This window comes from Neoarius graeffei, chromosome 3, assembly GCF_027579695.1.
Source record: "Neoarius graeffei isolate fNeoGra1 chromosome 3, fNeoGra1.pri, whole genome shotgun sequence".
Taxonomy (NCBI): Eukaryota; Metazoa; Chordata; class Actinopteri; order Siluriformes; family Ariidae; genus Neoarius; species Neoarius graeffei.
The window spans coordinates 96,909,621-96,931,265 of record NC_083571.1 but is presented as its reverse complement, the minus strand read 5'-3'; the positions used below and the strand labels follow the sequence as shown (position 1 = coordinate 96,931,265).

Here is a 21,645-nt window from a genome sequence, read left to right as displayed (position 1 = left end):
TCACCCTAGTGGCTAGAAATGTCATAATGTGTAAACCAAACTATGCCCACCCTTTGTCAACATTTGAGAATGGCGCGTCAAAATGGCGCGTTGATAGGCTCTTCCCTTTACTACGTCAGCAAGGGAGATGATCTCCACGCCCCCCCTCTGGATTCCCACCCACTGTATGGATTGCCCGCCCAGCTCAAAAGTTGCCACCATAGATACGTCACTTCCATTTTGTAGTGAGGAGACCACAGAGGACACAATAACATGGCACCACCTAAGCGAGCGAAACATGGAAGTTGCGCTGTACATGGATGTGACAACATAGAAAGGAGTCTGTTTTTACTGCCGACGGGAGAGCCCCTGAAGACGCAGTGGCTTAATTTTATTTACTCCAATAATACGCCGTCGAGTCTACCTAAGACGGTGTATGTTTGTCGGAAGCATTTTCCTGATGAATGTTTCCACAACTTGGGACAGTACAGGGCAGGTTTTGCACATCAACTGTCACTGAAGCCTGGGTCCGTACCAAGCATCCCTGCCGCATCAGCAACAAACACCGAACAAGTAAGTGTATAACTGTTAAGTCGTTTTGCCGTGTTTTAAAATCGGTGCGTTAGCCTTGCAATGGCTACATTAGCTGTGCAGCTAACTGCTTCCTGCAGTTAGCCAAGTACTCTGCGCTACAAAACCAGGGTCGGACTCTGGGTCAAAAGCGAAAGCTTGGACTGTTGCTTGACCTGCCATTGCTACTGTTCACACACAGGTAGCATGCCCGCAGCTTGGTCAAGCCCCTCCCCCTCCCCCCATGGCCTGCCCCCACCCTCTACCCTTCCCCACCTCCATGCTTCTCATTAGCAAAACGACGCACTGGGAAAAGCGCTGAAATGGGGCTTTCTCCCAGGAGGCTATGTCTACGTGCCAAGGGTTCATTTCGAGAAAGGCTGCGGATATAACATCCGGAAGCCTCCACGAGCCCGTTTAAAGCATCAACAAACCACCATGCCATGGGTCCTTTAAAAAAACTTCAATATTTATTTAGAGCTATAATCAATTCCCACGATGATAAAAGAGCGCATAACATTTACAAACGTACTGTACACCACAGAAAACACAAACAGCCAGTAAAGAGTCTTATGAAATCACGCGTTATCTTGTGGTAGCGAGACTTCGTTCCACTTTTGATCATGCGCACACCACATTACGAGAATCCCGTCAACCGGGAAGTAACATTTTGTTTGAAATGCGTATTTCCACCTGAGCAACTTTCAATAGTGACTGAAAAGATTCTGAATGGGCACTCCGGCAAGATCAACACAGACACTTGCTGTGACATGCAGCCTAGTGAGGTATTGGTGCAGAGTGCTAAAAAAGCTGTCATGGAGTACAATTCAGAACATTAGAGTGACACTTTGTGTTTTTGTCGAACATTAGAGCTTTGTATTCATTCTGAAGGTTTATTGTTATTAATATTGAATAAAAAGTAACTTGGATATATCATTGTTAATTATTCAAATTTTAGGTAAATTATTTCAATTTGCATCTTATAAGGATTTTATAAGGTAAATACGGATTTTGGAGATTGGTTATACAGGTTTGATTGACCAAAGGTTGACATGTATGATTTGATGCAAGTAAAACCTGTGCTAAAATGATTCGGAAAGCCATCGGGCGTCGGCCTGTAGTGCGATTCAGTAACTGACTTCATCACCCATAAATGTGTTAAAAAACACAAGTTTATGGAGCACAAAGACAAGAGGGATGGGCATGACGAGGCATATTTTTTGCGGGCGGGGGTTGAACCCGCCCAAAACATGCTCTAGTCCCCCTCACAAGTGTGCCTTGCTAGTGTTCCAAATATTTGGTATAATTTGTTATTCAAAAATCTAATTGCGATTGTTCCAGTGAGGCTGTGAAAAAATGATTTTCTGTCTTAATGCTGATAAGTCAATTTCTTTAACAGTAAACACAATCACCACAAACAACACAGAATTACACTTAGACTTGGCATTCGGTGCACTGAGCGAATTGGAAGGAAACTTGAATTTCTGTGCCATGCACTCTATAAAGTAGCAGTGCTTACCTTTGATCACACTTTATGTGTGATACGGATAAACTGCAATCGTTAAAATGCCAAACTAACACTGATTTGCGGCATGATAAAGATTGAATATAGCCTAATAAAGATTGAAAATTAAATCTCATTTGCGATCTGGTGAGAAAATGTTGCCAGTTCAATCAAGTGAAGGATTTAAAGATGTATTACTCGTGCGTGGAGTTTTGGATTATCTGAGTTGAACTGCTTTAATACCAGCAAGTGGTTAAAAGGAGAGAAAGGAAAGGGGGGCTGACAGCAGGCCAAAAGGAGCAGGTCTGCTGATGGAGGTTAGTGGTTCAAAAAAAAAAAGTTAATGTACCGTTTCTAGCTTTCAATTGAGACTTTTTTTGTCATTTAATGAATATTTTATCAACAATTTAAAGGATCTTGCAGATTTGTGCAGACTAGCGTTACTTTGAAAATGTCAACTTTTGTTGCTCCTTATAAGTTATTCTCTTTCTTATCGCACCAACTAAGATCGAACAAATTTTTTGACTGTGTGTAAATTAATAACATTCTTAGGACCAATAACTTGCATAAGAAAGGAGATATTCTTGGTCATAAAGCCTTTGCTCTGTGACTGGTGTAAGCTGAGTGATAGCATTTATGTCAGTAGATCCATGCTCAATAGAAATTACGATGAGTTCTGCTGTAGGGACCCATGCTCTTTACTCAAAAAGTATTGACAAAAAGACATTCTAAGGTAATTTTATCAATAAAGGGGAAACATGCCCTTTGCCACCCCCTTGATGGATCAGCCCCCCCAGTCCCTGGATGGGAAACATGAGATCAGCCGATGTGAATTAATGGACTGCCCAGTTTAACAATAACAGAGTTGACGATGACCCATATGGCCCACTCTATAATTGCGGGTACATCTGAAGTGTTGTAGTCATCGCCAACTCTATTATCGTTAAACTGGGCAGTCCGTTAATAGAATCGACGGTAACGGAGTTGACATTTCCCCCCATTTTGTGTCTCAACTCCACACGCTAACCTCAAAGTGGCTACCGCACGGCGTGTATAAAAACAGAATTTTATGGATTTTAATCATGTTTTTGTTTTTAAAGAATGAGCGAGAGATTCACTCCAATATCACAATAACGGAATTGACAAATAATTAACCGACCGTTGGTGTAAAATCCTCAACATTTTGTTCAAATTAACGAGAGAAGAAACATAAAACATACCTCACTGCCTTTCTGAAATTTCCCGCCAAAGGAAGTGACCTCTCTCTTTTCAGGTGTCATGTGTATTATTAAAAGTCTTTGTGGATTTTATGCGGTTTTATAACAGAGTTGACAAGAACACTGGGACAGATTAAAAATTTTTTTTTTTTTAATTACGGAAATTTCACACAATACAGAAAATAGACTTTCTGTACAATTGGTTTTTATAACAGTTAATAGAATAAGCCCCCAGAAACAGATTGTTAGACTGAATCACTTCATGTTTATTAGAGTTGAATGGATGAATCGGAAGTCGAAGACGGCCAATAATGTGGGGGGAGGGGTAGGAGTCATTTATTTAATGTTTTATGGATAACTTGGGTCTAAAATGTACGTCAAGGGGCGGCACAGTGGTGTAGTGGTTAGCGCTGTCGCCTCACAGCAAGAAGGTCCTGGGTTCGAGCCCCGTGGCCGGCGAGGGCCTTTCTGTGTGGAGTTTGCATGTTCTCCCCGTGTCCGCGTGGGTTTCCTCCGGGTGCTCCGGTTTCCCCCACAGTCCAAAGACATGCAGGTTAGGTTAACTGGTGACTCTAAATTGACCGTAGGTGTGAATGTGAGTGTGAATGGTTGTCTGTGTCTATGTGTCAGCCCTGTGATGACCTGGCGACTTGTCCAGGGTGTACCCCGCCTTTCACCCGTAGTCAGCTGGGATAGGCTCCAGCTTGCCTGCGACCCTGTAGAACAGGATAAAGCGGCTAGAGATGATGAGATGAGATGAGATGTACGTCAAGCATTGCTGTTGGTGAAAGTTTGTTATAATTTGCATTATTGTTCAAAACTGATTCAATAAAGATTTCTTTTGTGGAAAATAACAAGGTTTATCTCAGAGACGTGAAATATACCCTGAATTCTAGAATGACGTGTGTGTGTCTATGTGTGTGTACATATATATATATATATATATATATATATATATATATATATATATATATATATATATATATATATATAATCTCGATGCATGGTTGTTCATGCCATGATCAATGATCAGACTGGTCTGAGCTGAAATGACGTCTATAGTAACTCAAATGAACACTCTTTACAACTATGGTGATCAGAAAAGCATCTCAGAATGCACAACACATCAAATAAACACACACACAGACTTATTTACTTATTTATAAATGTTCTGACAGAGGTACTTCAAAGAGTTGAGGTGGCACCATGCGATGATCCAGCATCTATCCAAGCAGATACCAGAAGAAGCACTGCAAGATCATAAAGAAGTTGAACAGTTGGTCTCAGAGCTGGTTCTGCAGGCTTTAGAACAAGGAGTTCACGTACAGCACAACTTAGAGGTACCTATGGAGTAGGGCTGTAAACAAATATGAACACGAATATGAATTAATGAGAATGACCATGTGTTCTAAACAGATACAAATACAGATATGGAATATGATGCATGCTGCTTTTTTTTTTTTCTTTCAGATAGCTTGCCAGTAAGGTTCAAAGTAAGATAATTGGATATAAGCTAGAAGTGGGAAATATTATGGACTACTTCACAGAGCAGGGCCCCCTCCTCTTTATTTTGGGTTCTCTTCTACAGCTTTCCCAACATGTGCAATGTTTTTAGCATTCACAACCCTCTGTGCTCATAGATGCTCATGAGAAGAAGAACCCTGTATTTGTCACATATACATTACAGCACAGTGAAATTCTTTTCTTCGCGTATCCCAACTAGCTCAGAAGCTGGGGTTAGAGCACAGGTCAGCCATGATACAGCACCCCTGGAGCAGACCAAGTCAAAGGGCCTTTTGTCAAGAGCCCAACAGTAGTAAATTGGCAGCGCTAGGGCTTGAACACCTGACCTTCTGGACAGTAATCCAGAGCTTTAACCATTGATCTACCACTGCCTCATGCTGTGCATAAGAGAACCCAACTGTGTTAGGCTCACAACAGAAAAGTGTTTGCTTTATCATCAGGAGAGCATAAGTTTGAATCTTCTGCCCCTCTTCTGCCCCTCGGACCTGCTTGGTCCATCCTGGTGCCCTGTGTCTGGTCGGAGTTTTATCGCCCCACTCCTGTGAAGGACGGCCCCATGAGGACAGTTGAGGGTTATACCTGTTAAAACTGTTAATATTATAGTCAGGCTGTCTGATGTTGCCCAAATGAGGATGGGTTCCCTTTTGAGTCTGGTTCCTCTCGAGGTTTCTTCCTCATGTCGTCTGAGGGAGTTTTTCCTTGCCACCGTCGCCACAGGCTTGCTCATTGGGGATAGATTAGGGATAAAATTAGCTCATGTTTTAAGTCGTTCAAATTCTGTAAAGCTGCTTTGCGACAGTGTTTATTGTTAAAAGCGCTGTACAAATAAACTTGATTTGATTTGATTTGATCTTGATGATGCCACAGCCATCCAGGGCCAAGAGCCGAACGAGGAAAACTGGTCGTGCTATTGTGATGTGAGGGATGGCATACCCTCTCTACCCTATCTGTCATAGCGACACTAGCCAATCATGAGCATTTGTTAGCTCACATAAGTGGAAGAGATCAAATAGCGCTTTACTCCAAGTGTTTTATGTGAGGAAGCCCGAGCAGCAGTTCAAAAAGATACGGTTGGCTAGCTTAACGTGCCTTGGAGGAAGCATGTGTTAGCATTCGCCCTCCTTCGGTGGCAGCTGTCATATGATAGAGAAGAGTTAGCTGATGCAAATTGGCAAATGACCAAATTGCAGAGAAAATAATGAGATACTAACCAGCTGTATCTGTGTTTTTGTAGGAATTTGTAGTCTTAATGAATTAATCAGTTAATTAATCTTGCTTAATAACATTCATTTTAAACAATATTTAGCTCACTAAGTTTAAAACGCCTGAGACCAGGTGAATGTCTTTATGTAATTCATGTAATCTATAGAAACTTTCTTGCTGCAGGAGTGCTCTCGATATGAAGAGATGGGAGTGAAACTGGGGAGGCAGCTGGAAGAGCTGGAGGCAGCAATGCCCAGTAATGACCTGAACTCCGAATCTAAACCAAAATTACGAGACCAGCTGCAGGCCTACCAGGTAAGATCTACTCCTTAAAATTTTCAAAAGAATTGGCAAAATCCCATGTCTGTAATTACCATCTGGATGAAGTCCTGCAAGTGTAGCTTGTTCATACAAATTCCATTTTCAATAGACGCTGACAACTTGATTACCCAGTTATACTTTCCATGCTTTCCCTTCATGGTTGCCTACCTCTCATTATTGCGTTTTTATCTGGTGATGTTCATCTCTGTCTGCGCCAAACTCATTAGGCTTGGTGATATGGAGGACATGAGGAGGTCCATCCTGTTCAGATGAGTTATTTGGCAAGCCCTCAGATGAACTAGTGCAAGCAGCTTTGGTAGATGAGGCATGAAGGAGATGAGGAAGAAGGGTCTTCTCTTTGTGATGGATTCATTGACCCATTGCATGGGACCCATTTCAGCACACTCTATTCCAAATCAAATTACTTGGATAGGCTGTTGCCATGTCTGTGGAACTCCATGTTCTCCCAGCCACTTTGACTGCTCTTGTATTATTTCTTTCCGCACAATTACAGAAGCTCATTTCTCAGCCCAATTGACTCATGCATAGTTGTGAGCAGTGCCTATTGGACAGCGGTAATAGATTTATGCTGAGCTTTATTCCCATTGCACAGTCCTCGAGAATAAGGACTTGATGGTGGCGGGGGAGGTGCTGATGTTACCATAGCGCTGAAAGGGATGATGTGGATGCAAGGAGAGAGAAAGATTGAAGGCCAGGGTTGAGTGCAGGTGACGGAAACTTCATTTTCATTTTTTCCCCCCTCTGTCTCTCTTTTTGTTCATCTCATCACCTTTCGCTGTCAGCAGTTGCAAAGGCTCCTGCAGGACAGCAGGCCCCAGTTGGAACTGCTGCAAGCCCAGGGTTCGTTTCCTGAGCCAGCGAACCACACTGGTCCAAGTTCACAGCTTCAGAATAACTGGCTAGCTCTCCACAGACAGCTGGAGCAGGAGATCCAACGCACAAAGGAGATGCAAGTCAGCTATGATAGGTGCGGATCAATCCCAGGCCTGGGGATCATGTAAACTATTTGTGGTTTCTCTGCTCTTACATAGCTGGATTAATACCTCAATAAATTGTCTTAGAGAGTAAAAATTATTGCCAGATCTCAAATTAAGAGCCACCGGTTAATATTATGCCGTATCATTATGAAGTTTGACCGAAAACACATGACCTTGTTTATTTCATGCGAATAAATGTGTTTTGTAGGTTTCAGGGCAATTCTGCTGAACTGAACGTATGGATTGCTTCTGTACTTGAAAATGTGCAAATGTGGAACAAGCTCTGTGATCCTAATCCACAGGATTCAACGTTTCTTCTGACAAATATCATGGTGATTATCAGTCTACTTAGAGTGTAAGTGAAAACAGGTGGGCGGCACGGTGGTGTAGTGGTTAGCGCTGTCACCTCACAGCAAGAAGGTCCTGGGTTCGAGCCCCGGGGCCGGCGAGGGCCTTTCTGTGCGGAGTTTGCATGTTCTCCCCGTGTCCGCGTGGGTTTCCTCCGGGTGCTCCGGTTTCCCCCACAGTCCAAAGACATGCAGGTTAGGTTAACTGGTGACTCTAAATTGACCGTAGGTGTGAATGTGAGTGTGAATGGTTGTCTGTGTCTATGTGTCAGCCCTGTGATGACCTGGCGACTTGTCCAGGGTGTACCCCGCCTTTCGCCCGTAGTCAGCTGGGATAGGCTCCAGCTTGCCTGCGACCCTGTAGAACAGGATAAGCGGCTACAGATGATGGATGGATGGATGGATGAAAACAGGTGTTTTTTTTTTTTTTTTAACTGTGTTTAACTATACACTGTATGTTATAGAACTTCTTTAAGGAGCTGGAAAGCAGGTCTTTACAGAAGGCCAGCGCAGTGAGAGCAGGTATGCAGGTCCTGCAACTGTCAGACACAGAGACTCCTGAACTACGCCAGCATTTGGTTCGGCTTGAGCAAGAGTGGACAGAGCTCACTCATGCTGTCCCCTCTGTCCAGCACACACTGCAGCAGGTAGGCTTCACTCGCACCCTGTTTTTCTGGCCACATTTCTGTCTGTTGTAAATCTTTTGACTGTGAAGTAGTTTAGATTTGCAATGCGTTTTTAAAGAATTGACGATAGCGGGCATACTGCTGTATTACCAACTTGCACTGTTAAAGGACGACACCTGTGTAGTTTGTGTGGAGTATGAAAGAGTAACATGGACAGGAATTGACATGTACGCAAAACAGCAGAAACCTGTTGCCTTGAAAAAGTTAATACAGGTCTAATGACGGTTGTTGTATTCAGTGGCGGCACGGTGGTGTCGTGGTTAGCACTGTCGCCTCACAGCAAGAAGGTTCTGGGTTCAAGCCCAGTGGCTGACAGGGGCCTTTCTGTGTGGAGTTTGCATGTTCTCCCTGTGTCTGCGTGGGTTTCCTCTGGGTGCTCCGGTTTCCCCCAAAGACATGGAGGTTAGGTTAATTGGTGGCTCTAAATTGACCGTGAGTGTGAGTGGTTGTTGGTCTCAATGTATCAGCCCTGCGATGATCTGGCAACTTGGCCAGGGTGTACCCCGCCTCTTACCCATAGTCAGCTGGGATGGGCTCCAGCTTGCCCGTGACCCTGCACAGGATAAGTGGTTATGCTTGTGTCATGTATGTACGGCATATCAGGATACGTGGCAGTAAGAAAGGAACGTCACAGTAACGCCAGCTTACATAGCTAATACTCTAGAATACGGCGTATTTTTAAGTCCGCGCTTAAAAATCCATAGCGCATATGTAGCAGCTTTGATACGTCACGCGTACGCCGTAAAAACGAAAGCTACGCAGCAGTGACACAGCAGGAACATTGCTCAAATACCTATTACGCCGTGCGAACGCTTTAGTTAACATGTGTCTGATGAAGGTGGTTCCGGGGCTGACTGGGTGGATGTGGCCGATGTCTTGCCTCTTCCCTTGCCCTTCTTGGGTCCTGACTTCTTTGCTGGCATAATGCTCTCTTGATGGTGACAAATGACAACGAAAGCAGCGTGGGGCCCCCTTTTATACCCACCTGTGAACACCGCAGGTACGCAGCAGCAACGTCACACATAAGAACGAAACGCCACGCCGACAAAACGGTTACACCGCAGCAACGCATCATACGCCATGCATACGCCTCAGTACACTATAACTTACAACCCTTGAACCCCATACAAACCCCAGATACGCCAAAGTAACGCCATACATACTCCGTGCACATCACAGGACTTTAATTTTGGACAAAATGCACGTCATTTCTTGCCATTTTACCCACACGCCACTTACATGGCCAGATACGAGACAGTGTGACACAAGCATTATGGATAATGGATGAATGGAAATGTTAGGGTAGTATCTCACTGGGCTGCAACAGCCCTCGACTAGTTGGAGACACAACAATTGCGATAAAACATGCGAATTGGTGACAATTTTCACTTGGAATCACACTGAATTGATATTCACATATTCTACCACAATTGTTGTGTCTCCAGCTAGTCACAGGCTGTCGCAGCCGGGCTTTCCCTCGGCAGGCAGTGAAGTAGAGGAAGCCTCATGGAAACAGACTTGAGAAGGGTTCGCGACGGCTTTGCGACACCAACGACGCATTTGCGGCTATTTTGAGAGAAATTTTGTCGTGCGAATTTTTCGAACATGTTCAAAATTTCAGCGACGAAGGAGCGACACTTTGCGACTCATGCGAGGAAATTGAGAAGCCTCGCGAATGTTTCAAGACACTTTTGAAACTCTCTTGCGAATGACGTTCGCAATTTGTCGTAAGCTGTCGCAGCCCAGTGAGATACTGGCTTTAAAGTGCTGATGACACGAACATGACTCTATGCAATTTCTTAAATAAACTATACAACATGGCAAACATGTTAGATTTCTGTTATAATTACATGAAAAGAAGTTGTTGTTACGCAAATATCCAACTTTTAATTGCACAGCGCAAGAAAACTGGGTCTGTGGCTCGCGGCCATGTTGTGACATCAGCGGGAGAACACGCTGCGGTTCACTGGCTGTTCTACTCATAGACATCCTATGGTTCTACTCTGGTTCTACTCAATGGAAATGGCGCATGAAAACGCCGGTGAACTCTCTAGTGCTAGTTCTTCCTCTTCTGGGAGTCTAGAATTGTGTTGATCTCTTCCGAATAGAATCTATGATAGCCTACCCTCTTTACCCTTTGCCTTTCGTTGCTAGGCGGCAGTTACATGAAAGCCGCAAGCTTTCACAAGCAAATACATGACTGATATCACGCCGACTTTATGATTACATGTATGATTATCATGTAGAATCTATAGCTCTGCGTACCTTTATCTTATGTCGTTTCACAACACATGTTCTGACAGGAGGACTGTCTTTGGATCCGGCATAGCTACTAGTAGACCCCCTCCGGAATACTGGCAGTGTTGCCAGATTGGGATTTTTCCCGCCCAGTTGAGCGGTTTCAAGTGCATTTTGGTGGGTTTTGAACATATTTTGGGCTGGAAAACTTCAGCAGTATCTGGCAACAGATACTGCTGACGTTTTCCAGCCCAAAATATATTCAAAACCCACCAAAATGCACTTGAAACCGCTCAACTGGGCGGGAAAAATCCCAATCTGGCAACACTGTGTAGGCACTGCTGATGGTAGTAACGCACGTTTGTGATGAACTGAACACCCAAGAGATTCTTTTAAGCTGGGAAGGGTGTCAAAACAATCCAAAGCGAAGTGTTCAGAGCACAGAACGGATGTTGGTGAGGGCTCCCACTTGTCACGAGTGCGCCTGACTTGCTTCACCCACTTCGCATGCAGCTCGGGATCTCTGGGAAACTTGAATAAACTTACCCCCATCCTTGTGGGTTTTGGAGCAAAAGCCGGCAACACAACGCGAAGGCATAATAACTAATATATATATAATGTATAATAATAATACTAATAATGACAAACTGAACACCTGTCGCATCAACAATAAACTGGTAAGTTAGGAGGAAGGTTCTTTCGCTGACGTCGTATAGCTCCTCCTCCTCCTTCGTCTCCTGGGTGCTGCAGCCCTGTCAAATTTGCCCAAATAGCCGCGTTTTTTATCATAACTTTTAAAATAGGCACCTTCGTGAATTAATATATGGATCATCGGGAATTACTTTTTATGTTATAAAACATCGCCAAAGATGTCAGAAACGTGTCATCAGCACTTTAATCAAACACTGTGTGTCTCTCAAAATGTCACAAATGTCTCATCTCATCTCATCTCATTATCTCTAGCCGCTTTATCCTGTTCTACAGGGTTGCAGGCAAGCTGGAGCCTATCCCAGCTGACTACGGGCGAAAGGCGGGGTACACCCTGGACAAGTCGCCAGGTCATCACAGGGCTGACACATAGACACAGACAACCATTCACACTCACATTCACACCTACGGTCAATTTAGAGTCACCAGTTAACCTAACCTGCATGTCTTTGGACTGTGGGGGAAACCGGAGCACCCGGAGGAAACCCACGCGGACACGGGGAGAACATGCAAACTCCGCACAGAAAGGCCCTCGCCGGCCACGGGGCTCGAACCCGGACCTTCTTGCTGCGAGGCGACAGCACTAACCACTACACCACCATGCCGCCCTGTCACGAATGTGATGTTAATAAACATGAGGTAATAACTTGTGAGATAAAAAAATTTACAGTTGAACACTATCAATGAGTCAACTCATGCTGATAATTATTGGCTGTTTTGAATGTAAATACCTTTCATGAATTCTCTAAGCACTTACGCAATGGTTATAAATGTATTATAACGTTACTGTGTAGGTACCCTTCAACTAAAGTGTTAGCAATGATTAATATCTCTATAACTATATGTATCTTGCTAAGTATTTGTACAGTTCGGAATCATTCTACTCTCTGTGCAATGTTTTTATATTTTACCCTCATGCTCTATTTCCCTGCTAGCTGTTGGCAGGTCTAGGTCAGCGTGAGGTCAGGGCTTATCTGTCTGCCTGGCTGGAGCAAATAAAGAGCAGACTGGAGGAGGAGAGTGCCAGTGAGCATCGTGTCCTAAACTCGACTGAGCTCACCACATTTCTGCAGCATCTGAAGGTATCGCTGCATTCCGAATATTTCCCCTTTCTTTATTTCAGTCCCATTCACTTCAAGACCCTGTTGGTAAACAAGACGTTTGATTGAAGCAGTAATGGTTTAAATGCAGTGTATGGTATTATAATTGCACTATGAGAACCATTGGTGGTATTCCTCAGGACTGTAAAGCAGAAATGACAAGTCGACAGCCGTGCATAGACTTCCTCAACCATTCTGTAGAAGAGAAGGGCTTTGTGGATGATACAGCCAATCGTAATGAGCGTTTGACCCTTGCTGAGCAACTGGGAGCCCTAAATCTCGATTGGATCCTCCTACAAAGAAAGATTGACCTCAAGGTAGGGACAGAGATTTCATATTGAGACTGGACTCTCAAGATGACTTATCATCAGTTACTCTTAATCTACTGTCGCTCTTAGCACAATGCCATACTTTTTGCCTCCAGATGCGAGAAATAGAGCACAAAAAGCAGGACTGTGCACAGAGAGAGCGACGTCTGCAGCGACTCTGCAGCTGGATCTCAGAGAAAGAAAAGAAGATGAGCGTGAATAGGAGGCCAGCTGGCTGGACACACATACAGCAAGCTTTAACAGATTCCGAGGTCTATATTTCAGCCAAGAGCATTGACGAAGCTACTTTTTTAACGGAGAACTGAAGGCAAATTTTTTATTATCAAAATTCTTTTAATCTCATTTTATTAAATACAGGAACGCATTTTTGATAGCCGTTTTGTTACTGCTATAGCAAGTTATGAGTGTTTGAAATATGCTCTGTAATTTATCGTCAAAGCAATGGCTGTAAACGAGATTCGTCGAGACCTGTGCGAGACATCGTAGGACGGAAGTAAAACGTACAGCGGAAATCAAAGTAACCAACATCTGCCAACGTTGTCAAAAGACGCGCGCGCCCTCTTTCGAATGCTGACGTGATCAAGCCGGAAGTTTTGTTTGTTTTGATAGCAGTCAGGAAAGTTTGAAAAAAGTAGGCAGTGATCATCATTTAAACTCGTTTTTGTGCAATATTTCGTTTGGAAAACAGTTTTCAAAATGGCGGCACTGACACCTGGCTGACACTTCACGTTTCGAAGTCTCGTGAAGATCACGCGGATAAGCGACGCCTGCCGTCGACCAAACGAACTAAATTCAACACGGATAAAAACCGAATAGGCCGATAAGTATATTTAATTGCCAATACGAGTCACGATATAAGGTTACTAAAACCGAAAACGTAATTGAAGAACACGTTAATTAAGAAATAAAGCAAGTTTAAAAATGACTTCAGTTCTCCTTTAAAGCTGACCATTAAGTTGTCCATTTAAATGGAGACAGACAGATGAAATGAATCCTTTGTTTGCAGGAGGAGGAGGAACAGTTAAAGCTAAAATCCACTGAGCTGCTGCAGTTGAGAACTCTTCACGTGTTAGGGCAGAAGGATGGCCAGCATCCAGGAGATCAGACATTCTTTTCACAGGTGGAGAGCATCAGTGAGCAGTGCCAAACTCTGAGGCAACAGGTACATGCTTATTTGACAAGGGAGGGTGAAGGCTTGTACATTCTTCCTCTAAAAAACATGAAGCCAGCCAGTTGCATCTTTTGTAACTGCTCCACACGCTGCATCACAGCACACAGTGACACAATCAGAGGAAAGTGATGACTGCCCTCTTCCACATACATGAGCTCACAGACACCAAAGATTGGCTAGTGCCTCTCAGACTGGTGTAGTGGTTCGCACTGTCGGCTCACAGCAAGAAGGTTCTGGGTTTGAATCCAGCGGCCGGCGGGGCCTTTCTGTGTGGAGTTTGCATGTTCTCCCCGTGTCCGTGTGGGTTTCCTCCGGGTGCTCCGGTTTCCCCCACAGTCCAAAGACATGCGGTTAGGTTAACACGGGGCAGCCTGGGGCTGAGGTTGGGATGAAGTGCCCTTGAGCAAGGCACCTAACCCACAACTGCTCCCCGGGTGCTGTAGCATAGCTGCTCACTGCTTTGGGTATGTGTGTGCGCTCATTGCTCACTTGTGTGTGCATGTATGTGTTCACTGCTTCAGATGGGTTAAATGCAGAGGATGCATTTCACAGTGTGCTTAAAGGAACAGTCCACCGTACTTCCATAATGAAATATGCTCTTATCTGAATTGAGACGAGCTGCTCCGTACCTCTCCGAGCTTTGCGCGACCTCCCAGTCAGTCAGACGTGCTGTCACTCCTGTTAGCAATGTAGCTAGGCTCAGTATGGCCAATGGTATTTTTTGGGGCTGTAGTTAGATGCGACCAAACTCTTCGCGTTTTTCCCGTTTACATAGGTTTATATGACCAGTGATATGAAACAAGTTCAGTTACACAAATTGAAACGTAGCGATTTTCTATGCTATGGAAAGTCCGCACTATAATGACAGGCGTACTAACACCTTCTGCGCGCTTCGGCAGCGCATTGATACGGAGCTCAGATATCAATGCGCTGCCGAAGCGCGCAGAAGGTGTTAGTACGCCTGTCATTATAGTGCCGACTTTCCATAGCATAGAAAATCGCTACGTTTCAATTTGTGTAACTGAACTTGTTTCATATCACTGGTCATATAAACCTATGTAAACGGGAAAAACGCGAAGAGTTTGGTCGCATCTAACTACAGCCCCAAAAAATACCATTGGCCATACTGAGCCTAGCTACATTGCTAACAGGAGTGACAGCACGTCTGACTGACTGGGAGGTCGCGCAAAGCTCGGAGAGGTACGGAGCAGCTCGTCTCAATTCAGATAAGAGCATATTTCATTATGGAAGTACGGTGGACTGTTCCTTTAAGTCTGTGCTTGAGTGTGACAAATAAAGGCTTCTTCTTCTTATTATTATAAATGACAGGGTAGAAAGAGTATACCATCCCTCCCATCTAAAGAGCACATCAAAATCACAATCTCCCTGGAATAAAACAAAAGCTTTTCTGTTACACCAGTCAGGAGCTATAAAATGTTATTCTATCCACATTCACTGGATATGAGCAATCATGCGTTCTGATAGCTTTTTTTTTTTTTTGTGCCCTTGCTCAAGGGCACTTCAGCCCAACCTCAGGCCATGGCTGCCTGATTATACTACTGATTCTACTACCAGGATATCAGCTCATACACCGTGAGTAGAGAAAAACAAAATGGCGGAGCGTGTCGCTGAACTAACCGAGGACGAAATTAAAACTCTATTCAAAAAAAAGCAACAAAATATGGAATAAAACTATTTGATGGTAAGAGCGTATCTTTTTTTAATTTTCGAGAACTATTATTACAGCATTTTTCACAAATTGCTACTGTCATTTCGCCGGCATTCTAAGCGGAAATGGTTTTGTGTAAAGCTTTTATTTATCGAATTTGCAAAAAACAGCAATAAAGATGCTCCGTTTCTCAAAATCCAGTGAATGTGGATAGAATAAAACTCAATCTCGTCGTACACGGCTTCTATCAGCTCATGTACGACTCGATTTCGTGGAATACCTGTTAAGTATTTCAGTTCTAGATGCTACTTTTAGATTTTACTCGTCACTTTTTATTAATAGCTGATATTGACAGCTGGCCTACGTAACAAACTGTGCTTTCTTGTGTCCGTTTGTGCGAGCACCTTTTATTCAGTTAATTGTATAATGACTTGTATGATGATCCATCCACTTTCAGAGTCAGTGATTCACATTTAGTAGACACATCTGAGTTTTAATTTGTATAGACAAAAAAGTGTTTTATTTAGTTTAGATACTGAAGTGGTGTCATAAAAATAGTGTACATCAAAAAAAAAAAAAAGGCAGGACTGTAAGACTCAAAATTCGGTAAATCTTGTTTTGGATTTGGGAAATAAGAGGACGAGTTGGGCTTAAAGCCAGCTCATTTAGCTTCAGCACCGCATTAGTATTTTGATCTTGCATGTCTCATCTAAGCTTGTTGTTGGTCATGAGATCTTACAAGGAGAATTATAGAGAACTGTGCAGAAGAAAATTTGGCATTTTGCAGGATGTCCATCATATTTCACAGAAGAAGAAGAAACCTTTATTTGTCACATGCACACTTCAAGCACTGTGAGCACACTTCATCCTCTGCATTTAACCCATCTGAAGCAGTGAACGCGCGCGCGCGCACACACACACACACCACACAGAGCAGTGGGCAGCCATACTACAGCGCCCGGGGAGCAGTTACGGGTTAGGTGCCTTGCTCAAGGGCATTTCAGCCTAAGGCCACCCCATGTTAACCTAACCGCATGTCTTTGAACTGTTGGGGAAACCAGAGCACTCGGAGGAAACCCATGCAGACATGGGGAGAACATGCAAACTCCACACAGAAAGGCCCCGATCGGCTGCTGGGCTCGAACCCAGAACCTTTTTTGCTGTGAGGCGACAGTGCTAACCACACTGCCGCGATGATGTGTGTGTGTGTGTGGGATGTTGAAGGAGTTACATAGTCTACTGCTATCTTATCACATGATCTGTCCTGCTGCAGGTGGGTGCTGTTCGGACTGTTCTGGTCAGGCTGAAAGAACAGTGGGCTCAGTTGGACTCAGCACTAAGGGACGCAGTGCTGCACACTGTCAGTGTGGCCTATAAGCTGGAGTGCAGCAAGATTCCTACATTGTCACTCCAGCAGAGCAAAGAACATGTAGATCAGCTTCAGGTAAGAACAAAATTGACTTAGTGTATGACTAAACCTTATCATTGAAGTGTTATTGCCATATACAGTACTGTGCCAAAGTCTTAGATACCCTATCTTTTTCATCCAAACTTTATTATAGATTTCTATTTTATGACGTCTACATTATCGAGTCAGTACAAAAACATTTTAGAGTCCAAACGTTTGTTTTCCAGCACAAAATTAAATGTTACAGGGGAAAAAAATGTTTGTATCTGAGCAGCATATTACAGAAGAGACCAGTTTTCAGATGAAAAAAGAAAACGTAATGAAGGCTACTGGGTTTTGGTGCAAAATTAAGTCAAGTTTATTGTCAAATATGCTATACATGCTCGACATACAGCACAGATGAAATTTCAGTCCTCTCTGACCCACGGTGCAAACAGGCAATGAAATAAATAAAAATAGAATAATTGAAAAAACAAACAATATAAACAGTATAAACGCTAGATAAGAACTAGACAAAGACTAAACACTCAGACAATATAAACAGTGTAAACACTAGATAAGAACTAGACATAGACTAAACACTCAGACAAACAATATAAACAGTATAAACACTAGATAAGAACTAAACAAAGACTAAACACTCAAACAATATAAACAGTATAAACACTCTAGATAATAACTAGACAGACTAAACACTCAAACAAACAATATAAACAGTATAAACACTCTAGATAAGAACTAGACAAAGACTAAACACTCAAACAATATAAACAGTATAAACACTAGATAAGAACTAGACAGACTAAACACTCAAACAATATAAACAGTATAAACACTAGATAAGAACTAGACAGACTAAACACTCAAACAATATAAACAGTATAAACACTAGATAAGAACTAGACAAAGACTAAACACTCAGACAATATAAACAGTGTAAACACTAGATAAGAACTAGACAGACTAAACACTCAAACAATATAAACAGTATAAACACTAGATAAGAACTAGACAAAGACTAAACACTCAAACAATATAAACAGTATAAACACTAGATAAGAACTAGACAAAGACTAAACACTCAAACAATATAAACAGTATAAACACTAGATAAGAACTAGACAAAGACTAAACACTCAAACAATATAAACAGTATAAACACTAGATAAGAACTAGACAAAGACTAAACACTCAAACAATATAAACAGTATAAACACTAGATAAGAACTAGACAAAGACTAAACACTCAGACAATATAAACAGTGTAAACACTAGATAAGAACTAGACAGACTAAACACTCAAACAATATAAACAGTATAAACACTCTAGATAAGAACTAGACAAAGACTAAACACTCAGACAATATAAACAGTGTAAACACTAGATAAGAACTAGACATAGACTAAACACTCAGACAAACAATATAAACAGTATAAACACTAGATAGGAACTAGACAAAGACTAAACACTCAAACAAACAATATAAAGAGTATAAACACTAGATACGAACTAGACAAAGACTAAACACTCAAACAAACAATATAAACAGTGTAAACACTAGATAAGAACTAGACAAAGACTAAACACTCAGACAATATAAACAGTGTAAACACTAGATAAGAACTAGACAAAGACTAAACACTCAGACAATATAAACAGTGTAAACACTAGATAAGAACTAGACAAAGACTAAACACTCAGACAATATAAACAGTGTAAACACTAGATAAGAACTAGACAAAGACAAAACACTCATAAACAGACAATATAAACAGTATAAACACTAGATAAGAACTAGACAAAGACTAAACACTCAGACAATATAAACAGTGTAAACACTAGATAAGAACTAGACAAAGACTAAACACTCAAACAGATAATATAAACAGTGTAAACACTAGATAAGAACTAGACAAAGACTAAACACTCAGACAATATAAACAGTGTAAACACTAGATAAGAACTAGACAAAGACTAAACACTCAAACAGATAATATAAACAGTGTAAACACTAGATAAGAACTAGACAAAGACTAAACACTCAGACAATATAAACAGTGTAAACACTCTAGATAAGAACTAGACGTAGACTAAACACTCTCTCACACACACACACACACACACACACACACACACACAATTAAGAAGTGAGTGTGACAGTGAAAGTGTCCAGAAGAACTGTAACTGGTTCTGTAAGATGCTCAGTAAAACCTACAGCTCCTTACATTTCCTTATAAAACTGCCCTCATTGTACCTGAGACTACTATTTTTTTTAAAGCAAAAGGAATTTCGTCTCGCACCAAATATTGACTTTGTTTCATTTATTATGGCTTACTACTATTTATAGTATTTTTTAAAATATTGAAACGTTTCATTTCATTATTTTTTAAGCCATTTTTAGTCTACAGCATTTATTTCCATGTGCCTGAGACTTTTGCACAGTACTGTATATTTAAGAAAGAATGAAAATGAATTAACCTAGGAGCAGTGAAGAAAATCTGGAAATGTGTTTCAGTCATGTTTACTGTGCTGGATTTTTTTCTTGTTGTTTTTAAACTTGAGCGTGATTCTTGAGACACTCCAAATGTCAATCGAAATATTCATTATTTAGTGGTACGAGGCTGTTTCTTTTCCGCAGGAGCTTCACACGGAGGTAGAAAGATCAGCGGAGAATTGGACGAACTTGGCCAGTCTATTTTCAGACCTGAAAGACAAAATCCACCCTGGTGCTTCTGTACTTTTGTCTAATGAATTGGATCAAGGGAAAGCACGGTCAGTAAGCTAATTTTACAGCACACTCATTTCCACTTTGGCCAGTTTATGTAGCTTGGACAGTTCTTGTACTGCACTTGCCTTCATAAAACCACAAACACAACAAAAGAGCAATGCATTTTCTGAAGAATCAAAAACTCCTCGTGAATATAATCTTAATCTGTAAAGCTACAAAGTTTTTATGTTTTGTGCATTGATGGATGTCCTATATATCACTGCTTCTGGTGTAACTGACAAGCACATTTCCACCAGAATGTACTGTATCAAGCATATTTGAAAGGCTGTGGCTATTCTTATGACGAGTCGTAAGAATAATATTTTCCTTATTCTTATGACATGAACGTAAGTTCCGGTAGCGCATGCGCAAATCGCTATCACTTAGGCTACGTTTACATTACGTCGAATCAGCGGATCATCAGATTAACGTTCTTAAAACGATTCGCGTTGACACTAAAACCGTTAGCCGTGCACACAGCAACACCAATACACGGATACGCTCGGCTCCGCAGGCATCCTGCGCTCCAAATCACTCCGCCCTGAACAGCGAGTGCCCTCTGGAGGGTGCGCACTCCGGCCCTGCGCAGCTCACACAGCGCGCGAGTGAAGTGCACGAGCCACGATTCGGGACTGAGCCGCTGTGTGTGAGATCCCAGCGCATATCACTTACTACTTGCAAGTGGAAGGATGGCAAGCCTAAAGACAATCATAACTACACAATGGGCAGTATTTGCATCAGTATTTGCAGTATTTTCATACTTTTATACTCTTTAATGAAAGGTGATACAAGGCGGAAGTCCGCGCCGTTTTTCAGCAGTCGCGTCACATGACCAACGCCAGCGAATCAGGAAGGTGGATGTCACAGTGACGTTGTCCAATGACGACGCCAGCTAGAGCTCAGCACAGTGTATCCGCGTATCTCAATGTTTACACAGCACCGGACCAGATAGGATCTAGATTGAATACGTGGACGCTGGCGGATTCCCGTTTCCCAGCGTTTCCAGGCGGTTTAATGTAAACGGACAGTGCATCCGCGAAGAAAACGAGACAGATACGGTCTAATGTAAACGTAGCCTTATTCTTACACCTCGTCGTAAGAATTATGCTTATGGCAATGGGTGTAAAAATGGGCTATTGTACTCACCGCGGTGTCAGGGTCGTAAGAATTATGCTTACGGCATTGGGCGTAAAAATATTTTTATCATTAGCTATCACATGGATATGACAAAAATTACCCATTTCAATAAAAATAGGCAAATAAAATAGAAATGATTTGCTACTTCTGGCTTTGCCAAAACTTCAGTGGCTGCCCACGCTTTAAAGGTGGGTGGCGACTATATAAGAAATAATTTCCGTGTCCATTTTATTTTGGTGTCGAACGTCAGTATCTATTTTCGTAATATGAGATTTATAATTTATTTTTTTCCTAGTAAGACATAAACAACAGGTTGACTTTACACAAGCAGACTGGTCAGTATGACAAAAATGTAAATTGTACTTCTTAGGCCTTACATCTACTTTTTTGGTGTCTTACTATCTGTTTATGTATGGTTTTTCTCTGCGTTTGCCTGATACAGGAACACGTTTTTGATGTGCCTGAATGGAAGATACTAAAGTTCATTTATTATGAGAAAAATGTAAGAGGCGGGCTTTATCTCAGTAATGAGCCAGGTAGGCTGCTGCAGGTCACCTGGCTGTGTCTAGGCAGTGAGAAGCTGGTAACTGGAGTGTTTTCTATATACAGTCAAGCCGGAAAGTCTGCACACCCCTTTCACCTTCTCCACACTTTAGTACGTGACAGACTTATTCTACAATAGATTGAGTTCATTTTTTGTCACAAAATAGCCCATAATGACAAAGTGAAAGCAGGTTTTTAGACATTTGTGCTAATTTATTAAAAATC

General features: G+C 42.2%; 1 protein-coding gene across 11 annotated transcripts in view; it reads left to right on the top strand.

Annotated features, from left to right (window-relative positions):
* LOC132883748 (nesprin-2) overlaps positions 1 to 21,645 on the top strand; it is a 379,369-nt gene that overhangs the window by 223,573 nt on the left and 134,151 nt on the right. For 10 of the 11 annotated variants that reach the window (XM_060917719.1, XM_060917720.1, XM_060917721.1 and 7 more), the window contains 11 exons: positions 4,449 to 4,610; positions 6,181 to 6,312; positions 7,122 to 7,306; positions 7,525 to 7,648; positions 8,128 to 8,310; positions 12,231 to 12,377; positions 12,536 to 12,712; positions 12,820 to 12,975; positions 13,731 to 13,886; positions 16,838 to 17,008; positions 19,612 to 19,745. In XM_060917719.1, coding sequence (XP_060773702.1) covers positions 4,449 to 4,610; positions 6,181 to 6,312; positions 7,122 to 7,306; positions 7,525 to 7,648; positions 8,128 to 8,310; positions 12,231 to 12,377; positions 12,536 to 12,712; positions 12,820 to 12,975; positions 13,731 to 13,886; positions 16,838 to 17,008; positions 19,612 to 19,745 — 1,727 coding nt within the window. The remainder of the gene's footprint in view (positions 1 to 4,448; positions 4,611 to 6,180; positions 6,313 to 7,121; positions 7,307 to 7,524; positions 7,649 to 8,127; positions 8,311 to 12,230; positions 12,378 to 12,535; positions 12,713 to 12,819; positions 12,976 to 13,730; positions 13,887 to 16,837; positions 17,009 to 19,611; positions 19,746 to 21,645) is intronic. The other variant, XM_060917714.1, reaches the window with a different exon arrangement.